General features: G+C 48.6%; 1 protein-coding gene across 1 annotated transcript in view; it reads left to right on the top strand.

Annotated features, from left to right (window-relative positions):
- Positions 1-17,348, top strand: part of Alkbh3 (alkB homolog 3, alpha-ketoglutaratedependent dioxygenase) — a 36,770-nt gene extending 19,422 nt beyond the window's left edge. The window contains exons 9-10 of the mRNA XM_004627297.2: positions 15,190-15,288; positions 16,041-17,348. Coding sequence (XP_004627354.1) covers positions 15,190-15,288; positions 16,041-16,133 — 192 coding nt within the window. The 3' untranslated portion in view covers positions 16,134-17,348. The remainder of the gene's footprint in view (positions 1-15,189; positions 15,289-16,040) is intronic.
- The last annotated feature ends 3,723 nt before the right edge of the window (positions 17,349-21,071 follow it).

Below are 21,071 nucleotides of genomic sequence, written 5' to 3'. Positions count from 1 at the left end.
TTCTTCAAGGCTGCCTTGATGAGCACAGTGGAAGCGCGGGCCACGAGATACTCCAGCTGCTCAAGTCCCCCTCAGCCTGCTGGCAGCAGGAAGTCTGCCGTAACTATGGAGGCCAATTTGATGGAAATCTAGGTCTGATAAGTAGGGACATTTATTTGTAGTCTGAAAGTTGGCTCAGGACACGGGCTTGGGAGGAAGTACACGTCAGTGCCACAATCTCTTGGCTCTGAAGTTTTGGCTTCTGGCTTTGTCTTAACCATGACTGAATTTAATCCAGTTTGTGTGTGTCCTGTCAGTTCTGACTTTTGTTGAAGATGGGGAAACTGAATGTTAACATATTTGAAATAGCAATTACACATAAATAAATACAGCTTAGAAGTTCCATTCTTGGGTAAACAGGACCCAAGTTTAAACTTCTGAAAAGATTCCTTCAGCTTTCATTGCCAGATCTCAGAGATCTGTAATTCTACAAGTGTAACTAAGCCAGCAGTGCAGAGGCCTTTCGTGGACAGCCGTGGCAGTGTTTCTTAGGGTGGACATCTGTATCTTGTTATAAACAGTGCTTTTTCTGATGGATGAAGGGAGATAGTTATTGCAGATCTTTGTCAACTTTATCTAAACTCTAAGAACATGACTTGTGATTCATACAACCCAAAGTACAAGTATAAATTCAAAAGCATAAATGAGGTTAATCTGTGTGGGATTTGTGGGAGTCTGACTGGTAGATCTGTACTCGGAATGCCACTGTCGACTGTGATTTTCATGTCTGTCAACAAGACACTTGAGGTATATTAAAGGTTGTAGGAGGGAACCCTTGAAACTTGGAGCTTTGACCTACTAAATGAGCTGCTGAGACATGCATGGGGTCACAGTCTCTCATCTGATGCACCCAAAAGACAAGAGATTTCCTGTTCTTCATGAAATACAATTTTGAGGCAAAAGCATGTTTTAGGCTACTTCCAAAGAGAAATAGGCTTAAATTTTTTTCTTTTCATTCAGAGACCCATCTTATCTGGTCCTCCCACCCTCCCAGCAGCTGTTTGTTTGACAGCTTGGCACCTTGAGCAGATCTCGGTAGCCACAGATCTTCTGAGGGCTGCCCCAGGTCTATGCTGTATTCCTCATAGTCAGTCCCTACACAGGGCAGATCTTTGTTTCCTAAGCAGTGCCCCTCTGATTTGATTCATGGCTTGGGCAGCCAGCTTTCAGCATGCCTCACCTGGATTAATCATTATCCTTCAAGGTGTTGATTTTTTCCCCAGTTGTTCTCTAGTCCAAGTCTGTCCCCTCTGGCTCACTCGTTTAGATTTTAGAGTACACTCCCCTTTCTTGACCTGTTTGATCTAGCTCTTGCACTCAGCCCACCTCTTTTGCATAGCTCATCCCAGAGGTTGAGTGAGGAGCACCATACATGTGTCCTGGCCAGGGCCACACTATCCTGTCTGAAGACCAAGAGAAGCTTACTGAATATACCTCAGTGGACCTTTTATTTGATGGGGTAGGTCAGGAAAGCTGCTATGCACTTCTTGTCCCAAACTCAGTTGTATTTTTCAAACTACCACATCCCTATTGTAAAGATTAGCCTGGTTCTTTTCCCAGCTAGCTTTAATTCTCCCCAGAAGAACAAACTGGAAAAGGAACTACAAAAGCCGTTTGGCAGGCTGCTATTTCTCTGTCGGTTACCATGGAAACAGTGATGGCTGAGTAGGGGGGTTATTAGATAATAGCAGGAAGTTTGTGATGTGCTGGAGGTTTAGATGCCAAAAGCCTTGTTTTTCTACCGCATTACCCTGAATGAGCCCTTTTGTTTATCAGCTGAGTCGTGCAAATGGTAGGGGCTGCTTTCCACCTCCAGGTGATGAGCTAAGGTGAGTTGGGTCTTTCCCTAACCACCCTTCTCCTACAGGGTGAGACCCGCTCACATGCCAGGAGGAGGTAGTTATAAAGGTAGGCTTCCTGGTAGGACTCCAAGAGCACTCAGTGAGCAAGTCCTGGTACCTCCTGCACTAGTTTACTTTTTAAACCCACTGCTGGGAAGAGTGGAGTATCAAAAGTCAGCCTGGTCATAAATATTCATGCTTTTTCCAGGACTTTAGAAAAAAATAAATAAATAAAGATTTTGAGATTCAAAACACCATGGTACTGAGGGGCTTAACTGTGATAGCTGGCTAAGCTTGAAGCGTGCTGCAAGTACAGCACCTGTTTCAAGAGGTCGTAAAAAGTACCTGAAAGAAATTGTTGATATCCGTGGTCCTTTTAAAATTGAGAAAGTCGGGTTTTGTTTCCGGTTTCTGCCCCAAGCTTGGCAGAAGCATTGTCAACCTCCTTGACATTTAACTCCTTTCAGGGGTGGAGATGCAGCTCAGTGGCAGAGCATTTGCCTATACTTACTCCTTTTTATTGTTTTGTTTTGTAAATGGAAATACTGATAATTGGTAGTTAGTTCATAGGAGTACTCACACAAATTTCCCATGAAAGTTGTTGTAGTAATCCGAGAGTTTTTAACTTATTATAACTGGTAGATATCATGGTGATGTATCAGAAGTTGCAAAAGGAAATGAAGAACAATAAAACTGAAGTCTAGGTTTCCCGTTAGCTGAGAGAGAAGGGTGGAGGCGGCTCAGGGACAGTGAGATAGCCAGTGGGTCAGAGCTCCTATCTCCAGGTCTGTCTGATGGTTCGGGGTGTGAGCACAGGAGAAAGGGAGGAGGAGAGGGAGAGGGTGCGAGAGCGAGTGTGCGTATGCGTAGTGTTCTGGGTAAGGATTGGTGGTTCTGCTAGGCCTTGAATAATCTGCAGACCTGAGATTCTTTGGGAGCCAAATTATCATTTACTTGTTAGGGCTTGATATCAGGCTAGAGTTCATGGCTTCAGATTCTCTGGGAATAATTTCTGCCAAGAACCTCCCAGATGTCTGTTGCCAGTGGCAGTTTTGATTTAGGAAGCAGCTTTTCCTAAGTGACTCATTTTGTTTCAGTATGTGCTGCAGTTAGGTATGGGGTCTGCTTGCTAATGTGATTCTTCTGAAACTTATGGCAATGGTAGAGGTTTTATACTCTAAGAACTATTCCTAGTGATTTTCTCACCTTTTCTCAAGTTCCATGCTTGGGAGGATGACTGCCTGGCTGAGGCAGAAAAGAGCTTTCTGTGTTTGTGGAGGGGGGGAGTTGGTGTGAGGAACTGAGGAGGTGACACAACTGGGAAAGTGTGTGGCCAATCAGGCAGACTCAGGAGTCTGAGAGGAGGTCGATTGTAAGTGCGCAGACAGCTGCTGAGTGTCCAGCCAGATGGCTCTGCTACTGCACAGCCTGGACTAAGAGCACAAGCCAGAGCAAGGAGACTGAGCCGGAGAGTGTTAGGACTTCTCTACACCTGGGAGCGAGGGCGCGGCTTAAGCTCAGACAGCAGGGGTTTCTGGGGCTGTGTGGGAGTCAGGTGTGGGGGTGTTAGCAGTTAAGAGAGCATGCCCCCGGCTCTAATGTCCTGGGCCAAAAGGCGTTATAGCTGCACGCAGGACAGTGGGGAACGTGCAGTCTGCTGGGGACAGCCAGGGCTCACTTAGTCATGCAGGAAGAAGGAGCCTTTGGAACTCAGGAGGCCGAAAGGGTACGTGAGTGAGCTCCTCTGCATGTGGAAATTCTGAAGGATGCAGAGAGGGTGCCGCAGGGACAGCAGAGGGTTAGCTGCGGTCAGATCACGGCCAGGAGCTGTCAGGAGTGTCCATCCTCATGTTGCCGATGACCAGTAGAGCTTGCACCTCTGCTTTGACGGAGGTCAGCTGGATGTCAGGCATGGCAGAACTTTTTGCACAAGGGCTTAGAGGATGCAGGCCCTTTCTTTCTGTACTTAAAATCTTGATTCAAGCTCTTGGAAGATACCTGTTATAGTCAGGGTTTATAAGGGAATAAATTTAATACAGGATACCTAATTTATAGGATTATTTTATAATATTCACCCAAAGAGCAAATGCAGGAAGTGTGTGAGGTCTGTCCATACACTAGAGACCCAAAGAATCCAGCTGAGGGCATGGATCTCAGGGGAGTGTCTTCTGCAAGACCAGCTGGGGGCTTGGAGCCCATGATAATGTCCCATGCAGGCCTGTCCAGCAGGATGAAGGATCTGTGCCAGCAGGCTGAGGGACCTGCACTAGAGCCAGGAAGCAATGCTCAAGGTAAGGGCCAGAGCTCCATTGAAAAGAACAACCATCCTCGGCAGTGGTGAGAACACATGCTCCTCTACCGATGAGAACAGCTGAGCTCCTATCAGGAAAACCAGTGTGACAGACTTCTCCAGCAGAATCACAGCACCATCTTCCCCTCCAGTTCTGCCTTCATGCTGCTGGCAGCAACCCCCAGGTGGGCCCTCCACGCCCAGCACCACGCTAACTCAGTGCAGCTTGGCGTTACCAGTTGACCATTAATCTACCATAATACCTCGTCATTTAAGCTCATTTCTTAGAGATATTCCATCACCAAGAATGTAGTCCTTGTCCCAGCGACTTTTCTGATTTGAAAGACACAGCCAGAATTGCCAGAATGGCTGCGATGAGTGTAAGCCATTTGTTTTTGCGTAAATTTAGTAACTTCTCACCCCATCCTGCCCCCAGTACTGTACTGATAACAATTCTGAGCAGTCAGCCCCTTCAGTAGTTTACCTTTCAACGCATCCAGTTAAGAGGAAAGGCAGGTGCATCCCTGCTAGTTTGGGCTATAGTGCTCCACTTTTGATACCTGCAGAGAAAACTGTGCTACAGCCAACAGTTGCGCAGACCTCAGACCTCTTCTGTCAGTGAGGCACTGCTGAGCATTGAGTTACTGAGCTGTTAAGAGTGTAGCCCCATGTGGTGATGCCTGCCTGTAATCCCTGGACTCTGGGAGGCTGAGGCAGGAACAGTGCAAATTCCAGATCAGCCTGGCAACTTAGTGACTTAGCAAGACCCTGTCTCAAAAATAAAAAGTGGAAAAAAAAAAAAAAAAAGTGAACAAGGACTGGGGATGCACAGTAGCTCAGCGCAAAGGCCCCAGGTTCAATGCCTAGCACTACAAAAAGCAAGACCAAACCCAGAGGTGTGCCCACAGAGGATGACTGGCCGTTCCTGTCACTCTTCACTGCCTCCTCTTCTCATTCCCCTCCCCAGATTCTCCCAAGCCCGAGGACTGCCAGAAGTTAGGACAGAGCTTTGCCTTTCCAGCTAACCTCCTACTTCAAAGGTCTTATTTCAGAAAAAGCTGCTTCTGTTTTCAAAGTAATGTATTTCAGATCGATGCCAAGGATGTGGTCATGTCGATGGGGCTGAGTCAGCAGAGTAACTGCGGAGATGGCTTTGTGGGGTCCTGGCTTTCTTCTCTCCATAATTTCCATAGCTGATATGCTTTCTTTATGTCAGCTTTCACAAGTGTATTGTCACTGTGAACCAAACATTGGGCTGTGTCCTCCAGTCAGTACTGTAGGAATGACTCTGCAGCCGGCATGGAGGTGCTAGCGTAGATGATTTGCAAAGCACTCTTGAGCCCAGCTAGGTTTTCGAGGGTGAGTCTGCACCCCAGTGTGGGGAAACAAGCTGAGCAGAAATACTGTTGTGTTGACAAAAGGGGCATTATTGGCACAGCCGCAAATTGGGAGGTAGCGCAAGTAAAGAGACACTTACCTGTCGGGACGTAAATAGCTGCATTGGTGTTTCAAATGTCACCTCAGTCTGCAGAAAAAGCTGTAGCTGTTTTGTCAGATAACTTCACCACTTACCTGATGCTAAGGTGATCGCTGTTGTGTCTGTTGCTGTGTTGAGAAGACCTGTTGGACTCAGTAGATATCCCGTCACCCGCACTTGGTTCGTCCTTGTGAAGCACAGCTTTGGGGCTGGCAGTGTAGCTCTGGGGTAGAGGACACACTTAGGCCAGCAAGGCCCTGGCTTCAGCCTCCAGGACCACCACCACACAGAGAGAGGTTCTGGAATGCGTGGTCTACGCCGCAGTCTCCCTTGTGGCTCTCTGACTCTGTCGTGCTCTCTCTGTGTACTCTGCTAGAACTGCATGGTGCTGGTGGCCTAAAATCAGCACCCTGGCCTTTCCTGGGGCATCATCTCTTCCCTTGCTGGACACAGATGTCCAGCTAGCCTCTGACACAGTCTTGACTTGGTTCTTGCCCCACCCCACTCACTGACATTTCTGTTTCCTTCGAGGGTTTTGGTTTTGTTTTTTTGTTTTGTTTTGTTTTTTTTTTGTCCTTTACATTCAGCCCCTTAAATCTGGAAGTCAAGATTGTCTGTGATGTTTCTTTTGCTGCTCTGTTTTTGAGGAGATTATTAAATGGCAGTAGATTGTAAACACCATCTGGGCAGGGTCTCCTACCTCATTTATCATTATGTCTCCAGTGTTCAGCAACAAGCATGCAAACTTTGGTTGAATACACAAACAAATAAGAACTCATTAGTTCTTATACCATAAGCATTCTTATTTTGGTGGGGTGACTTCTGAGTTGCTCAGCTCCAGGTTTTAATCTCAATTTTCAGTCAGTATTTTCTACATGTTCATGAGTCATTTCCACTTAATAACAGCACATGTAACTTCCAAACTGAAATTATAAAATTGGATTCATTATTGTTCTCAGAAAAAGCCCACAATCCCATCAGCCAAGACCATTTATATTTATGATAGCCCCATTCTCTTGATCAAGTTAGCATAAATTATTTCCAGTTCTTTCATATTCCCTTGTTTCTCGTAAAATCAATGCACAAATTGTCCTTTTTTTTTTTTTTTTTTTTAGACAGTGTCTCATTGTGCTGCTGCCCAGACTGGCTTCAAAACTCGTGCTCTTCCTACTGCAGTCCTTGCAGGTAGCTGGGATTACAGTTACATACACCATACCTTGTTCTTTAATTCTTTGTCTTGAGACAGGCTCTTGCCATGTAGCTCAGGCTGGCCTTCAACTCAGTTTGTAGCTCAGGCTAGCCTCACACTTACAGAAATTCTGCTGCCTCAGCCTGCCTCATGCTGGGATTATAGGCGTGTGTCTTCATGCCCAGCCTTTCTTTCTTTCTTGAATGTCTAAAGAACCTGTCCATCTTATAACAATCATTTTCATACCAGGCTCTAAAAAACCAAAAACAAACAAACCCTCATGCTCTAAGACTAGAGTTAGTTCTTTCCCCTTATTATTCTTAATTCCAGTCTTTGCTTCCTCTGAGCTGTCCAGGTTCCAGCTACCAGGTAGTATGTTCAGGAACAGTTCTTTCCTGCTTTTCTATTTCTTCTCCTCCTCCTCCCTCTCAAATATTAACTTGGTACCTACTGTTGTGTCAGGCCCTAGGCTCAGCTCTGAGGATCTAGCAGAGAACGTGGCAAAGACATCCTTGCTAGGCAGTCATCCAAAAACACCGCAGCTAGATTTTACTCCACGTGCAGTGGTACGAGGTGGGGTTATGACGTGATCTGGTTTCGTTTCTAAAAGCTCACTCAGTTGCTGGGTGAGGAATCGCTAGGGGAGAAGCGGGAGTGGGAGACGAATGGGAGGCAGCAGCGTTGCATGAGGCTGCACGCGGACTGAGGTGTTGGGGAGGAGGAGCAGCCGTGGGTTTGAGGAGAACCAAGAGAAGGGCCAGCACTTGATGTGTGGGTGTACAAATCAAGAATGACTCCCACGGTGCTGGCTTGGGCTGGTAGTGGGCAGAGGTGTGATGGAGTGGGAGTGAGGTGAGGAGGGATTTCTCCTTTTGATTTGCTCCATTTAATTTAGGGAGTTCCTTCTCCAGGCCAGATTTCAGTGGCCTGAGACTTCCACATAGCCATTAACTGTGTGAGTTGGGTTCAGATGGCAAGCTTGGGCCAGAGCTGGGATTCTCAGAAGAACAATAGTGAAATGCTAATGATAGACAGCAAGCATGTCACACTGACTTTTGCCTAGCTCTGTTCTAGGTGCTTTGCATCGAATCCCTCAGAAATCTGGGAAGCTGTCTATTCAGAATGGTTAGGATAGATATATAGTTACATTCTCTTAATGAATAGAGGGATTTGTTCTAATAGTGTTTGTAAATAGGATATCATGTCTGCATCTTGTATAGCAAATAACCACTAAGAAGAGAGTATGCAGTGTGTTGATTATTGAAACTGTTGAACCAGTTTGCTTTGAAACTGTCTCATTGCTATTTATCTCTCAATAAAATTATGTGGAAAAAAAGAAAAAAAAAGAATTGAGGGAACCTGAAGTTAGTACTGTCTTCACTCAGCAGTTGACTGAGACAAGTGGTTAGATCGCTGCAGAGGTGATCAGATGACTGTTCATTCAATTAAAAGTAATAATTGCATTGCATATTGCTGTTATGGGCAAGAGAAAGAGAAGCATAAACTGCAGCTCTCCACTTTTGTCACTTGTTTTCCAACTCGAAAAAGATCTTCATGGGGCCAGTGAGATAGCTTAGCAGCCTAAAGCATCTGCTTAGGCAAGCTTAGGCAGGCACCGGGGACTGTGGTTCGATCCCCAGCACCACTTGCCGTGCCAGCCCCCACACTCAGGGCTGGCTGAACCAGCCAAAAAAAAGTCTTCCTGAGCTTGGTGTAGTGGCACATGCCTGTAATCCCAACACTCTGGAGGCTGAGGCTGGAGAATCATTGTGAGTTTGATGCCAGCGTGGGCTACAAAGAGAGCTCAGGGCCAGCCTGAACTGCATAGAGGTACCATGCCTCAAATAGACAAAAAACAAAAAAAAAATCCTAGGTCAGCTGGTGAGGCTTGCAGTGATCCGAGCCCAGAGTGCGGTGGCCTCTCACTGCTCCGGGACGGTGCTCCTGCTGCCCACTGCCTCCATGCTCCCCCTTAGGCCTGCTGGCTGACTCTAGTCCCCTCCATGCTGCAAGGGCGGGCGGGCGGAGGCACAGAAGCCAAGAAAGATCCTGTGTGTCTAGTGCTTCCTGTGCCTGGGCAGACATGGGTGGCAGGCTCCTCCTTGGCCTTGTCTCTTTCTGCCCTTCTGTGTCTTGTTTACCTAAGTAAATGGTGGGGGTTTTCTTAGGCAAACAGGTCACCTGAGGATCAGCGACCTGGAAAGCCAGCCGCCTCCTCACTGCTCGTCATCTGGAAGCAGATTTTGCCTTCGAGGGCCTTTTCTGGTTGGGCTGGGGGTGAGATGACGACTGTGACACTCAAAGTAAAGTGGCCTGCACCCTAAGGCACAGGGCACGTCAGGGAAGTGCAGCCAAGGCCGCAGGAGCTTCCAGGCCACCTGGGGCAACTGACGTAGAAATAGAGTACAGGCACGTTGCAGGCCTGTCGGCAGGCCTGTCGTAGGCTGTCAGCAGTGCCACTGGGCAGGCCTTGAGCTCAGTCTGGCCTTCAGACTTACAGATACTGCCCAACAGTTTTACTTTTATCTTTTAAAATTTTTATTAGTACATGTTTGTGGTACATAATGGCTGCATTCTGCATGCAGAGTTGGCACATGTGCAGAGCAGTCTTGGCTCTGTTTATGTCCCTTTCCCCTCTCCACCCTTCCCTGTCTCTTGGTTCCATTTGCTTTTACAAAAGCTCTGTCTCCCTGTTTCCTATTGTCCATCTTCCATTCGGCTCTCTAACACTTACACTTCAGGTTCTCATATTAGAAAAACCATGCCATAGATAAACATGTCTTTTTTTTTTTAACTAAGCATTACGATCTCGGTGCAGCCACTTTCCTACAGAGGGCTCGGGCTGTCCTTCGTGGTGGCACGGTGCTGCTCCAACGTGTGTAGGAAGCACATTTCCTTACCCACTCACCTGTGGCTGGGCAGACAGGCTGCCTCCGCGAGTTAGCTGTTAGGAGTGATGCCCCGGTAAACACAGCCTGCGTGGATCACTGTAATAACGTATGACACCGTCAGCCCTTTCATGGAGACACCCAGAAGGGGAGTAGCTGGGTCTAATTCTCATTTTTAATGCTTTGAGGAATTGCGCTGTATTTTTAAAGAAACAATTAGTTGTCAAAGTTTATAGCCAGGAGATTTCACATAAAAACTCTACTCACCAGCTTCCTGAGAAAACTCAGGATAAACGGCACTGGGGGGACCATGTCTGCTCGATGTACCTACACCGTGCCATGTTGCACCGAGCTCCTAGTTCTCATTTGTACCACTGGCTGGTACTTGCACTTGGTACAGATGACAGGGTGCCACGTAATCAGGACAGGTGGGCATTACAGGAGCAGTAGAGTGGGAACTAAGCTTGCTAGAGCACGCAGTACAGTGATTGGAAAAGTGCTACTTGTACACGAAGGAGCACCACTGTCGTAAAGGAGGATAAGCCTGCATCATCTGTAGGAAGGCGATGCACCGTGAGGTGCAAGTCAGCCCTCCTCCTGCCAGCGCGTGCCCTAGACAGGCGCGTTGCTTATGATACAGAGGATGCCACTGTGGCCTTTCCCTGCAGGGCTCGTAGTGAGGGTTTGCGAACATCAGTCTATCAGTGGCTCTTAACATGCCTAGTCCACCATGGTAGCTCCTAGCTAAAAAGTCTAACTGGAGGCTGAGGGTTAATTTCCTAGAAATGACTAGAGAAAGAAATACAAGGATTGGGGTTATTTTCATGGTAGAACACTTGCCCAAGCTTGCATGAAGTCCTAGATTTGGTCCTCAGCACTACCAAAAAAAAAAGTACGAAAAACAAGAGAACCCCAAACCAGAGTCTCCAGGCAGATGAAAGAGTTAAATCTAAAATGTGTAACTTTTTTTTAAACAAAGAGGAAATGCAGTTGTATATTTTAACTTTTCGCATGGTAAGAAAAGACTTTCTAAGCATAAAAACCTTGAAGGAGCACCAAAGAAAGGTCAGTGGAGTTGACTCTAGAAACGTCTGAATTCTTCTATACTGAATAACATGAGCAAGTTTATTTTATTTTATTTTTTGGCAGAACCAGGGATTGAACTCAGGTCCTTACGCTTGCCAGGGAAGCGCTTATTCTACTGAGCTATCTCCCCGGCCCCCATAAACAAGTTTAAAGGCAAGTAGCAAGTAAGAAAAGTATTCATATGACAAGGGGAAAATCTCTTACTGTAATTACAGGTCAATAAGGAAAATGGTAGGGTCCCATAGAATAGCCAGTGGAGAGAGGACAGAGGACAGAGCACACAACAGAAGAGGCGCTAACGGCAGAAACGTGTTAAATCCAGGCCATGCTGTAATGAAGGAATGCTAAATTTGAGCTGCCATTTTTCACCCCTTGTTGACTAATAATTGGTAGGTGCTGTCATATTTTCCTGATGGAATCATAAACCACTACAGTCTTCCTAAAATAGCAGTTTGACTGTGTAAATCAGTGCCTTAAAGTTAATACCCTTAGGCTCAGCAATTCCACTTTCAGGAATATATCCTAGGTATATATTAAGAGGTAGATTTTACTTCACATTTACTCATAGTAATTTGTTTTTTCCTTTTTTAAAAAATCATACTAGTCTGCTAAACTCTCAGTCTCCAGTGAGTTCCATACGGCTGTGTACTTAACCCTAGTGCAGCGCTTGATGTACGTAGGTGGTCAAAAGTAATTGTGAGTTTAGAAAAGAAAGGACATGTTTGCACAAAGCAATATTATGTAACATTTAAAGTTGTAGAAAATGCTCACCATGTTAAAAGGCAGAGTACACGATTGTATGTGTAGAATATTCTGGGTGTTGTGTGAACCCTGAATACTGACATGCGCAGGAGCCTGGAGCATCTCCGCAGAGCCGCACCGCCCTTCCCTCCCGGTGCAGGAAGGCAGACACCGAGCACGTCATTGCATGCCGTCTTTCACACTAGCCAGTTTGTGTTACTGCATTCCAGAAAGAAAAACTGTAGCAATGATTGTAAGTCCAGAGTTGATTTTAATTTCTAAGATAATGACAGGACAAGAAAGGGGTGTTCACATGAGAAATCTGAATTTCATACAAATGAATTCCTTCTAATAAAAAGGAAAACACTTAGGAAGCTTTCTTAGGAGAATTTATTTCTAGTAAAAAGGAGAAACCCTCCATTGAAGGTTACTAATATAACAATAACTGTGCCTAGATATTTTTCCCTAAATTAATTCTTTCTTTTCTGTCTGTCACCGTCTCTGTCTCTGTCTCTGTCTGTCTGTCTGTCTGTCTGTCTGTCTTGTCTGTCTCTCTCTCTCTCTCAGGGTCTCACTACCCAGTTTGTAGTGATCCTCCTGTCTAAGCCTCCCCAGTGCTGGGATCATAGGCATGCACCACCATGCCTGGTTTCAGGGCTGGTACAGTGTGCCTGGAGTTCTAGGCCCAGCACAGCAAGCAATGCCGGGGATCAAACTCAGGTCCTTGGGTTTGCCAGGCAGGTGCTTAGACCACTGAACTATTTCCCCAACCCCTCTTAAATACTTTTTCTTTTTCTTTTTATTTATTTTATTTGTGTGTGTGTGTGTGTGTGTGTGTGTGTGTGTGTGTGTGTGGCCAGCTTAGCCCACCAGGGGGCGTGGCTGGCCGGCATGTGGTGCTGGAGGATTAGAACCGCGGTCCCTGTGTTTTGCTAAGCTTGTTCTAAGTAGGTGCTTTAGACCACTGAGCCATCTCACCAGCCCCTTAAATACATTTTCATAAAGGAAACCGAGCAGGACAATATCTTGGTGAGGTGGAGGTGAGAGTCTCAGGACATCTCCAGCTTTCCATAGAGAAGCATAATTAAACATCCACATAAATGGGCTGTGATTAGAGAAGGAGTGAAAATGTTGATCTCTGCTAACATAAAAGCACGTACTTTTTGCTTTTTTGATCTACTGGTAAGCTTTGAAGTGTGTGGAAAACCAAGAACATCAGCAACAAAGCCCACCCTATGGATTGATTGTGACCCTACCAGCTACTTGCAACTAGTATCACGGATGGAAAATTTTTCTCTAAGTAGTGGTTTTGGGGAGTATGTTTTGTTTGGAAGAAAGTCTGGAGTAAATGCGAAGTTTCAGAGACTGTTTTGGTAACCTACCCATGCTTGATGACTGTGGATGGCTCCTCTAAACAGACTGGCCCGTGCTGCCACTGTTGCTTATCCTTCTATCAGCCATGCCTGTGTACAAGCCACATGGTTCCTGGCCTCTCATCTGCTTCTTAGGTAGAAAAGGTCAAGTCGAAGGGTGGCACTACGCTCTGTTGCCACTCTTGGCCTCAAAGAACGTCACGCTTGTGAGCTCTGTGGCACCAGTAGATCCCTTGACCTCTTTCCTGCCCATCTCCTGCAAATTAGGAATGCACTTCCTAAGCCAAGAGTGTGGGAAGGACTGAATGAAGTGCAGAGGAACGCCACCCCCTCTCCGGGGGGCATACTTCCTGCCGCTGTCACGCACCACCGGTGCGTGTGGTGCCCTTTCAGGTGTGGCTGGTGGGTAAGCTGGAGGGAAGGTGTTCTAACCACCCAAGGCTTTCTTTCACTTGAACAAGCCAAGTCTTCGAGTTGGGTGGAGTGTACATCTGTCATACTTTGCCATCGCTGCTGACATCTCTCCCTTTCGTTTGGAATTCTCGTTCACTTTTGAGGAGCATTCCCGCTTAGTATTTCCAGGTGCAATTACAGGGCTCACTTCTGCACTGCTCCTCCTCAATGGTGTTTTGATGTCCTCAGAGATCTTCCCCTCAGAACTGTTCTCAAGTTGTGGTTAAGTGTCTTTCCTCTGTGTTTTACTTTACTCTCCTGTCGAGCATCAGTACTTAATTTATGGGTTCAGGCTGTCTTACCCTCTCTGATTATGTGGAGGGTAGCAGAAATTCTGCTTCTAGCTAAGCTGAACCTTGCACAGCTCAAATTAAGGAGCTGTGGCCCCTCTAATCTTGTGGGCGCTGCACTCCCTTCTGTTATCTTCTCTTCAGTAAGATGTTCAGGTCTTCTGTCTGGCTTGCTTCTCCCAGAGAGCCGTCTAGGATGGAGCAGGGCGTCCAGAGCTGGGCAGAGTCACCTCCCATTGCTCTCTGGTTGGCTGAGCCATCCAGTCAGTGTGTGAGTCCTTGCTTCGTGGGAAGAAAGTGACAGACAATTAAAATCCATCACTAAAACCAGAAGTTATTCAAATATTGCTTCTATCTTCTGCCTGTAAAACTTATGACTATCCCTGCAAAAGTCATTGCCAAGTGTTGGGCCCTGGAACTTAGGCTGTTTATGCTAGTTCCTTCTTGTTTTGATTTTGCTTTTCCTGTGGGAAATACTTGTAAACAGTTAAATTCTTAGAAGCACCCATCTAGTAATCAACATGGCCGCAGCAGTGCCCTGAAATCCGTCCTGCAGTGACCCCACATAACCTCTGCCTTAGAGGTAAAGCACGTGCACAGCTGGGCCCAGCAGCGCTGGCAGCGCAAAGGCGAAGACATGGGGAAGCTGCTCTGCCCTGTTCTCAGCCTTGAGGTGCCTTCATTGCCACCAGCAAGGAAGACCTGAATTGTCCGCATCCCCTCCGTCAGCTGTGAAGCAGGAGTAACAGCACCTGCTGACTGTTTTGCAGGCTGTGCTGAGAAGACTCACTTGACAGCACTGGATGTGAATTGATTTTGCGCTCCCCACAGGAAGGGGAAGCGCGCTCTAACTGCTCAGGAGCTGTGATCCAGGCTGCAAGCCCATGCAGCCTGGCTTCCCCTGCCGCTGCTGTGCTGTGCTCTGCTCAGGCCAGAGCAATGCCTCTTAGAGAAGGTCTTGCTGTTTTGTGTTCTGGAAAGAGGCAGGAATGTATCTCCAAGACACTACAGTAGCCCTGGGAAGAGCTCTGACTGGTTTTAACTTAGGTGCCAGTTTGAGCATTAACTTGAATGTGAAAAGAGGCGCAGCACTCGCCCCACTGCGTCTTGGTGAGAAGGCTGTTTTCCCCAAGGGTGCACATCCGACAGCATGAAGTGATTCTTGTACAAATGATTTCCCATCTTCCCTCGGCCAGATCAGGCATTTGTGCGTTTCTGATGACAATGACACTAACCACTAACTCTCACTGTATCCCTGCACGCCAGGCTGCAGGGCTTACAGGTGGTACCTCAGTGGAGGCTCATGGCACTCTGCGTGACCAATGTCATCCTGAGGTTACAAATGAGCAAACTGAGGCACAGAGAAGTGCAATCACTTACCTAAGGCCCAGCAGCTGCCAAGTGACAGAGCCGGGGCCTGAACCCCCACACAATCTGGCTTTTGTTTGTTTTATCACTGTCTGGTTCTGTCGCTATTGCTCATACGAGCCAAAAGTTCAGCGCCATGAATGCTATTTTCTAGGAAGAGAATGGAGACTACACCTATGTGGAAAGAGTCAAGATACCCTTGGCTCACGGGGCCCTGTTGATCATGGAAGGAGCTACACAAGCTGACTGGCAGGTGAGGGTGCACCTGGGGCCTTCCAGGCTGGCTGATGGGTTGATTTCATGTGAACATGTGGTCAGAAACCAGTTGCTATTATAAGGGGCAAGAGCCGGTCCATGGACGTCCTGTCCCAGGCATCACCTCCAAGGTGGGTGCTTTGCCGCTACTGGGAGGCCCCTTGGGCCCCTGCAGCAGCAGGTCCTGGTACAGCTTGATGGACATGTTCTGTACCTGTGCTGCCCACTGTCCTAGCCTCTGGCCACAGTGGCTGTTGGCCACTTACAATGTGACAAGTATGTTAAAGAACAGCATAGATTTAATGCATTTAAATTCCAGTAACTTCCAGTAGCTAGAAACTGTCATGTTCAACTGCACAGCTCCACAGCTGGGCCAGGCCCTTTTTAGGCCAGTTCGTTCTTAAGTTATGTGTTACTGTGCAAATACGTAGTAAGAGAGTGGAATCTCATGACTCTTTGGCCGGCTCCATTTTTTTTTTTTTTTTTTTTTTTAATGAGATTTGGAAAAATGGCAGGAATGTGAGAAGAGGACCAGCCGTTAGGAAAGATGAGAGTTTCTCGTTGTAAGGGAACTGGCATAGCCCAGTGGGGTTGGCTGGGAGCTGGACAGAAGGGTGGCATTCTTCATACAACTTGTAAGAGTTTGAGACCGGGATAAAATGGAAATATTTCTATATCCTCGTAAGTTGAAAATTGCTTTGAATTTGAAATGTGTGTCTATGCCCAAGAGTTATTTTTATTTCTGTTTAGCATCAGGTGCCCAAAGAGTACCACTCCAGAGGACCCCGAGTAAACCTGACCTTTCGCACCATTCATCCGGACCCCAGAGGGGCACCCTGCTGACCTGAGCACTGTGGAGAAGCCATCAAGCGCAGTGGCTGAGCCTGTAAGCCTCCGGCCCTTCAGCTAGAAGACGCTCCGGCAGGCTGCTGCAGTTTATCCCATGATGCAGCTGTTTGGAAGACAGTGGCATCTGCCTCCCAGCTCACTGTCCCATTAAATGAGAGGCCCAGCAGTTAGTCGTTATATGCCCACTGTGGGAGCAATTGTTCCAAATCACATCTCAAAATTGTGCATTATCTTTAGGCAAATTAAAAAACACTGTGGCTGTGCCCTCAGGTGATTTGGCCATAATCTGTTTGTCTGCTGCCCTCCCCCTGCAATCTGAAGGAATGCGAACAGCCTCATGTCTCTGGAGAAAGTCTGCACGTGTTTGCTTCTTGTGACGTCTGTGGAGCGGAGATATAAATACTTGTCAGCAGCCCTAGAGCCTTCCGTAGGCAGACAGCTGCAGAAACCCAAACAGAGGTGGCTTCGGAGCTTTGCTGTTGTCTTGGCACTGTCACTTCACGGCCTGTGTGATATGTAATGGAAAGCTGTATACTCAGGGGACACAGTCTAACCGTCTTCCTGGGACAAGTTGGGGATGATCCTCCACATGAAGGGTAGAGGCAGGGTGCTATAATCCTCACCTGGGGTAGTCACCTGGATGCCTGTAATACCAGAAAATATGGTCACCTCAGGGAAGGAAAAAGAGCCGAAGAGGCAGGAGAAGTAGGCTGTGATGCTGGCAGTTGCTGCCCAGTTAGTGGCAGCTGTTCCACAGATTGCTCTCCCCACCCCCGGGGCATCGCTTGAGTCACTCAAAGCCAGCAGATAGGAGTGAGGCCGACCTCCAGGGAATAGACAGAATGAGCTCATCTCCCCCTACCTTTGATCCAGCAGCCCCGTGACCAAGGCTTTTTGTGACTCAGTGTTCCCTTGCAATCTCCAAAGTGCAAAGGTTACCCTGTGATGTCACCAGGGTTCCCAAAACAGAACAGAGTGGCTGCCCCTTCTTGCATCATAGAAGCACGTGTCTCCTTGACCTCTTGCCTCAGGAGCAGTGTGCCAGGTAAACACACTGTTGTTCAAATAAACTTAATAGATGAAAGTAGGGCAGAGGAGTTAGAGTTTCTCTCTGCCTCTGGGGAAAACACACAGCACCCTCTTGCTTTTCATCCTGCTTCCTTTCATTGATGTAGAACCAGTGATCCCAATTGTGAAGTACCAGCAGTGGGGTGCTGTTACTTGGAGCTGGAGCTGGGCTGTAGCACCATGCCTAGTCAGACTGTCTGTGAAACATACTCAGTGCTTTATACACTTTGAGCATCATACCGAGCCTACCAGGGAAAAAGGTGTCAATGTCCATGAACATCAAGTCACCTCTGTTGGTGCCTTAACTGTTCTCCTATAATGCCAGTAAAACCTGGCCAGGGTGGTGCAGCTAGCTCTGGTTTGGGGTCTGTGGCCCAGACACTGGGAAATTCCTCTTCCATTCTTACCAGCTGGAAGAACTGGCAGATGGTCCAAGTCTTCTAGCATGCCCCTAATGTGGGGGTCCTAACGTAGGGTCACGATCTCCCCTGGTGCAGCCCCACATTTGCTCTCTTCACTTGTGGTGCACCTCTGTCCTCTGCAACAGACAGGTCGGGCCACCACCTTCTGAGCATTAGCAGCACATCCGAGCCTTGCTGTTCGCGGTTGCTGTGGACTGCTACTGATTTCCAGCGCTGGGATAATGTCCCTCCTGAGATGGGCTGCCAAGGAAGCGGCTTCCTCAGAAGAAAACTGCCAAGTTTAGGAGTTGGCAGGATCTCCAGGCTGTGGCATAGGACAGTCACGCTCAGCAGATCACCCCAGCCTGCAGCTGAGTGCCTGGAGCCCCGTGCTCCCCTGGAACTGGGGAAAGCTGTTTCTGCTGATGTTCCGTGTAAAGCAGAGGAGGCAAACGGCTGTAGCCTGAAGCAAAACAGGTTCAGGGGTGTCAGCTGCTTTTTTCTTTTTAAGCACTGTCCTGGGAGTTTGTGTGCATAGTTCCTGATCCTTTCCAGAGCAGGACAAGAGCGAGCCTGTTCCCACTGTAGAGATGAAGAAAAGTTATCAGGAAATTAAGTAGTTTAGCAGGGCCAGAATTCAGAAAACAGGTGAACCCCCAAATGTGTGGCTCCTCAGGCCTGCTCCTTTAGAGCTGCCCACCACCAGCTCCATGCCACCTGTGTGTCGCCTGCATTGTCCTGTGTCAGGACAGGTGTCTGCATCTCTGCTTAATCAGCATTAGCTTCTTCCAGTCACAAACTGCTGCCAGCTGGGCTAGCAACTGCTCATTTAATTGGGGAAACATTTTGGGGTGAAATCTGGTGAATTTAGAAAAATCCTTCCTTAGTCAACTTTCCTGGCAACAGGTAGGTAAAGGTTGCCTTGTGACCCCTCCCCCACCCTGGCTGAGTGTATCTGGGGACCCTAAGGTTCCCATACTGCAGGAGGCTCTTTATGACACTTACATGACCACAGCTCCAGCTGATAACCCAGAGAAGCAGGTCAGGCTTTAAGCTCCACACATCTCCACTGCAGACAGCGTCCCTCAAGCTTGGGCCTGAGCATGCCACCTAGCAGCAGACTGACTCCCCAGCTGAGATGGGGTCCGACTCTGATCCACACAGACTACACCAGTAGTTCTGCTGCTGATTTACTCTAAGTCGCAGCAAATGAATCTCGGGGTACCCATCTCACGGCCTGAGAGGCTGCCGCAACCCTGCCTTGATTCCGGCAGGTCTGTCCCATTCGATTACTGGCATGGGCCCCCAAAGTGTCATGGCCACCCCGAAAGAGTTAAGGTGGCCACAGTGAATGGAATGCTCCCTTTGGGGGTTTTCAGAGTCCTGACAAGTGACATGTTCCTGCTCTGCTGGGAATACTTCTTCCATGACTTTTGGCAGCTCTTCCTTGGCTGCAGAATATCTAAGACCCACTTTGCCTTTTCTGGTCATAAACACTTGTAGTGTTGAATCTGAAGTCTTGATTATTTTATTTTTCTTAACGGTGTCTTTGAAAGAGCAGAGCGTTTCCATAGTGATGCAATCTGTTTGTTTAAATCTTTACTTATACATGATTCCACCTACATGTTCCCTTCCCAGGGACTAGTGTACCACTGCCCTGTCCTCCGCCTCCCATTTTTCTCCAGGAAGAAGCCCCTTATGAGACCCCTGTCAGATTCGTGCTACTGGAATCTGTGCTTGGATGTGATTCCTGAGTGGGGATCAGTGGGAAAGTGGCCTTGATGTCTATTAGGGTGGAACACAGTCTGATGGTGATTGTTCCAGCTCTGTACAAGCTGTGTGCCTCATGTTACGAAAGCTTTCTCCAGCCTGTGGCCAGAGCCCCAAGAGTTGCAAAGCTGGTGGTGGGCAGTGTCAGAAGTGTGTGTGTGTGTGTGAGAGAGAGAGAGAGAGAGAGAGAGAGAGAGAGAGAGAGATCGACATCATGGTGAGCACATCTCTACATCACTGTCCTCATGGGACCTGGGATGCCACACTTCCTTGTCACTGGGATGGTCCCTGCATGTGTCGTGTCACTGCTCCTGCAGGGCCCTAGCTGGAACCCACTTTGGCTCTGGACAGACATCCTCATGTCCCATAGAGGATGGTGGATAGTGAAGGAGGGAGGTCCGTAAGTGGCTAGTTTAGGGACCTTGCCTCAGAACCTGAGTCATCCCTAAAAGCCCTCCATGGGTTCTTCCTAAATGCATGAGGAAACTGAGGCACCTAGAGGATTTACGGGATCCTGGGATCCAGCGACCATGCTGTGGGAATCAGCGTGGTCTGGGAGTGTGCTTCCTCCGTGGCTGGCATCAGAAGTGGCTGCGGCCTCCGGGGTGGAAGGGCTGAGCAAGCCAGGCCCTTTCAGGGAAGCAGCGGAAGTGGGAGGCCGCGTGACCGGGGTGCGGTTAGACGCCCACTGCAGGAAGGCTGTGGGCGGCGCTGTGACGAGCGAGCGCCCGCGGTGCCTGAGGGTCCCAACGCGTACAGCAAGTGCTGCCTCACCCCTCATTCCAAGAGTCTCGGCAGGAAGACACCTCCCAATCCCTAGCCCCTAGCACCCCAGGAACGCTTCTGTAGCCTCTAATGAGACAGGACCACCGTCCCGGGCGGACACCGGGACTCCAGCTCAGGACTGCGAGAGGCCAATGGGATCATGCAGGAAGGGAAACCGCTCTCCCAAGGCGGTCCAGGGTCAAGGGCTTGATCCTCCCCGCCCACCCGAAGGGAGTCTGTGGGTGGCCGGATGAAGGGTACCCGCGGTTTCCTAAGCAAACTGCTGGGGCCACCCAGGCAGAGAAGAGGAGGCCCTCACCTGAGGGCTCCTTGTGCCCTTTCCCGAGGGCTTCCTCCAACAGTGTTCAAGGGTTTAGCCCCCCCATTTCTCCCAGCACCGCCCCTCGCCCACACCCCGTTAGCCTATGTTCACCGGGCCAAGAGTGAATGAGAGCAGCTGAGGCGAAACCCAGGAGGGTGGGTGGAAATGTGTGGCTCCTGCCTCAGGCTCCCCTTCCTGCCCCAGAGCCAGCCCCAGGAACCCTTGCTCAGGGCCATGGGCCTCCAAAGCGCCAGGCTGCGGGCTAGGGATCCTCCCCCACCCAACAGATGCAAAAACTGGTCAGGTGCGCAGCGTCCCTAGGCCACCCAAGGGATAAGGCAGCCGGGGCTCAGAGCCACCTCAAAGGCCCAGGGCAGGTGTTCTGCTGCTGGAATGTCGTGGTCACGAGAGGGCACTTGGAGCACAGGCAGCGCAGGACGACCTGGTGTCTGTGGGGGGCGCCCTCCGGGGATTGGTATTGTAGGTCCACACCACCAGCCAGCTGGCTGGAAACTCGGCAAGGCTCCCTGTTAGAGCGTGGGGCAGCATGGTCCTGTGGAATGTCGCACACCTGGAGCTCCGCCCCCCAGTGCTGCCTGCTAGAGG

This window comes from Octodon degus, unplaced genomic scaffold (genome assembly GCF_000260255.1).
Source record: "Octodon degus isolate 3935 unplaced genomic scaffold, OctDeg1.0 scaffold00018, whole genome shotgun sequence".
NCBI lineage: Eukaryota > Metazoa > Chordata > Mammalia > Rodentia > Octodontidae > Octodon > Octodon degus.
The sequence above is the reverse complement of the archived record's forward strand: the minus strand, read 5'-3'. Positions and strand labels throughout refer to the sequence as shown.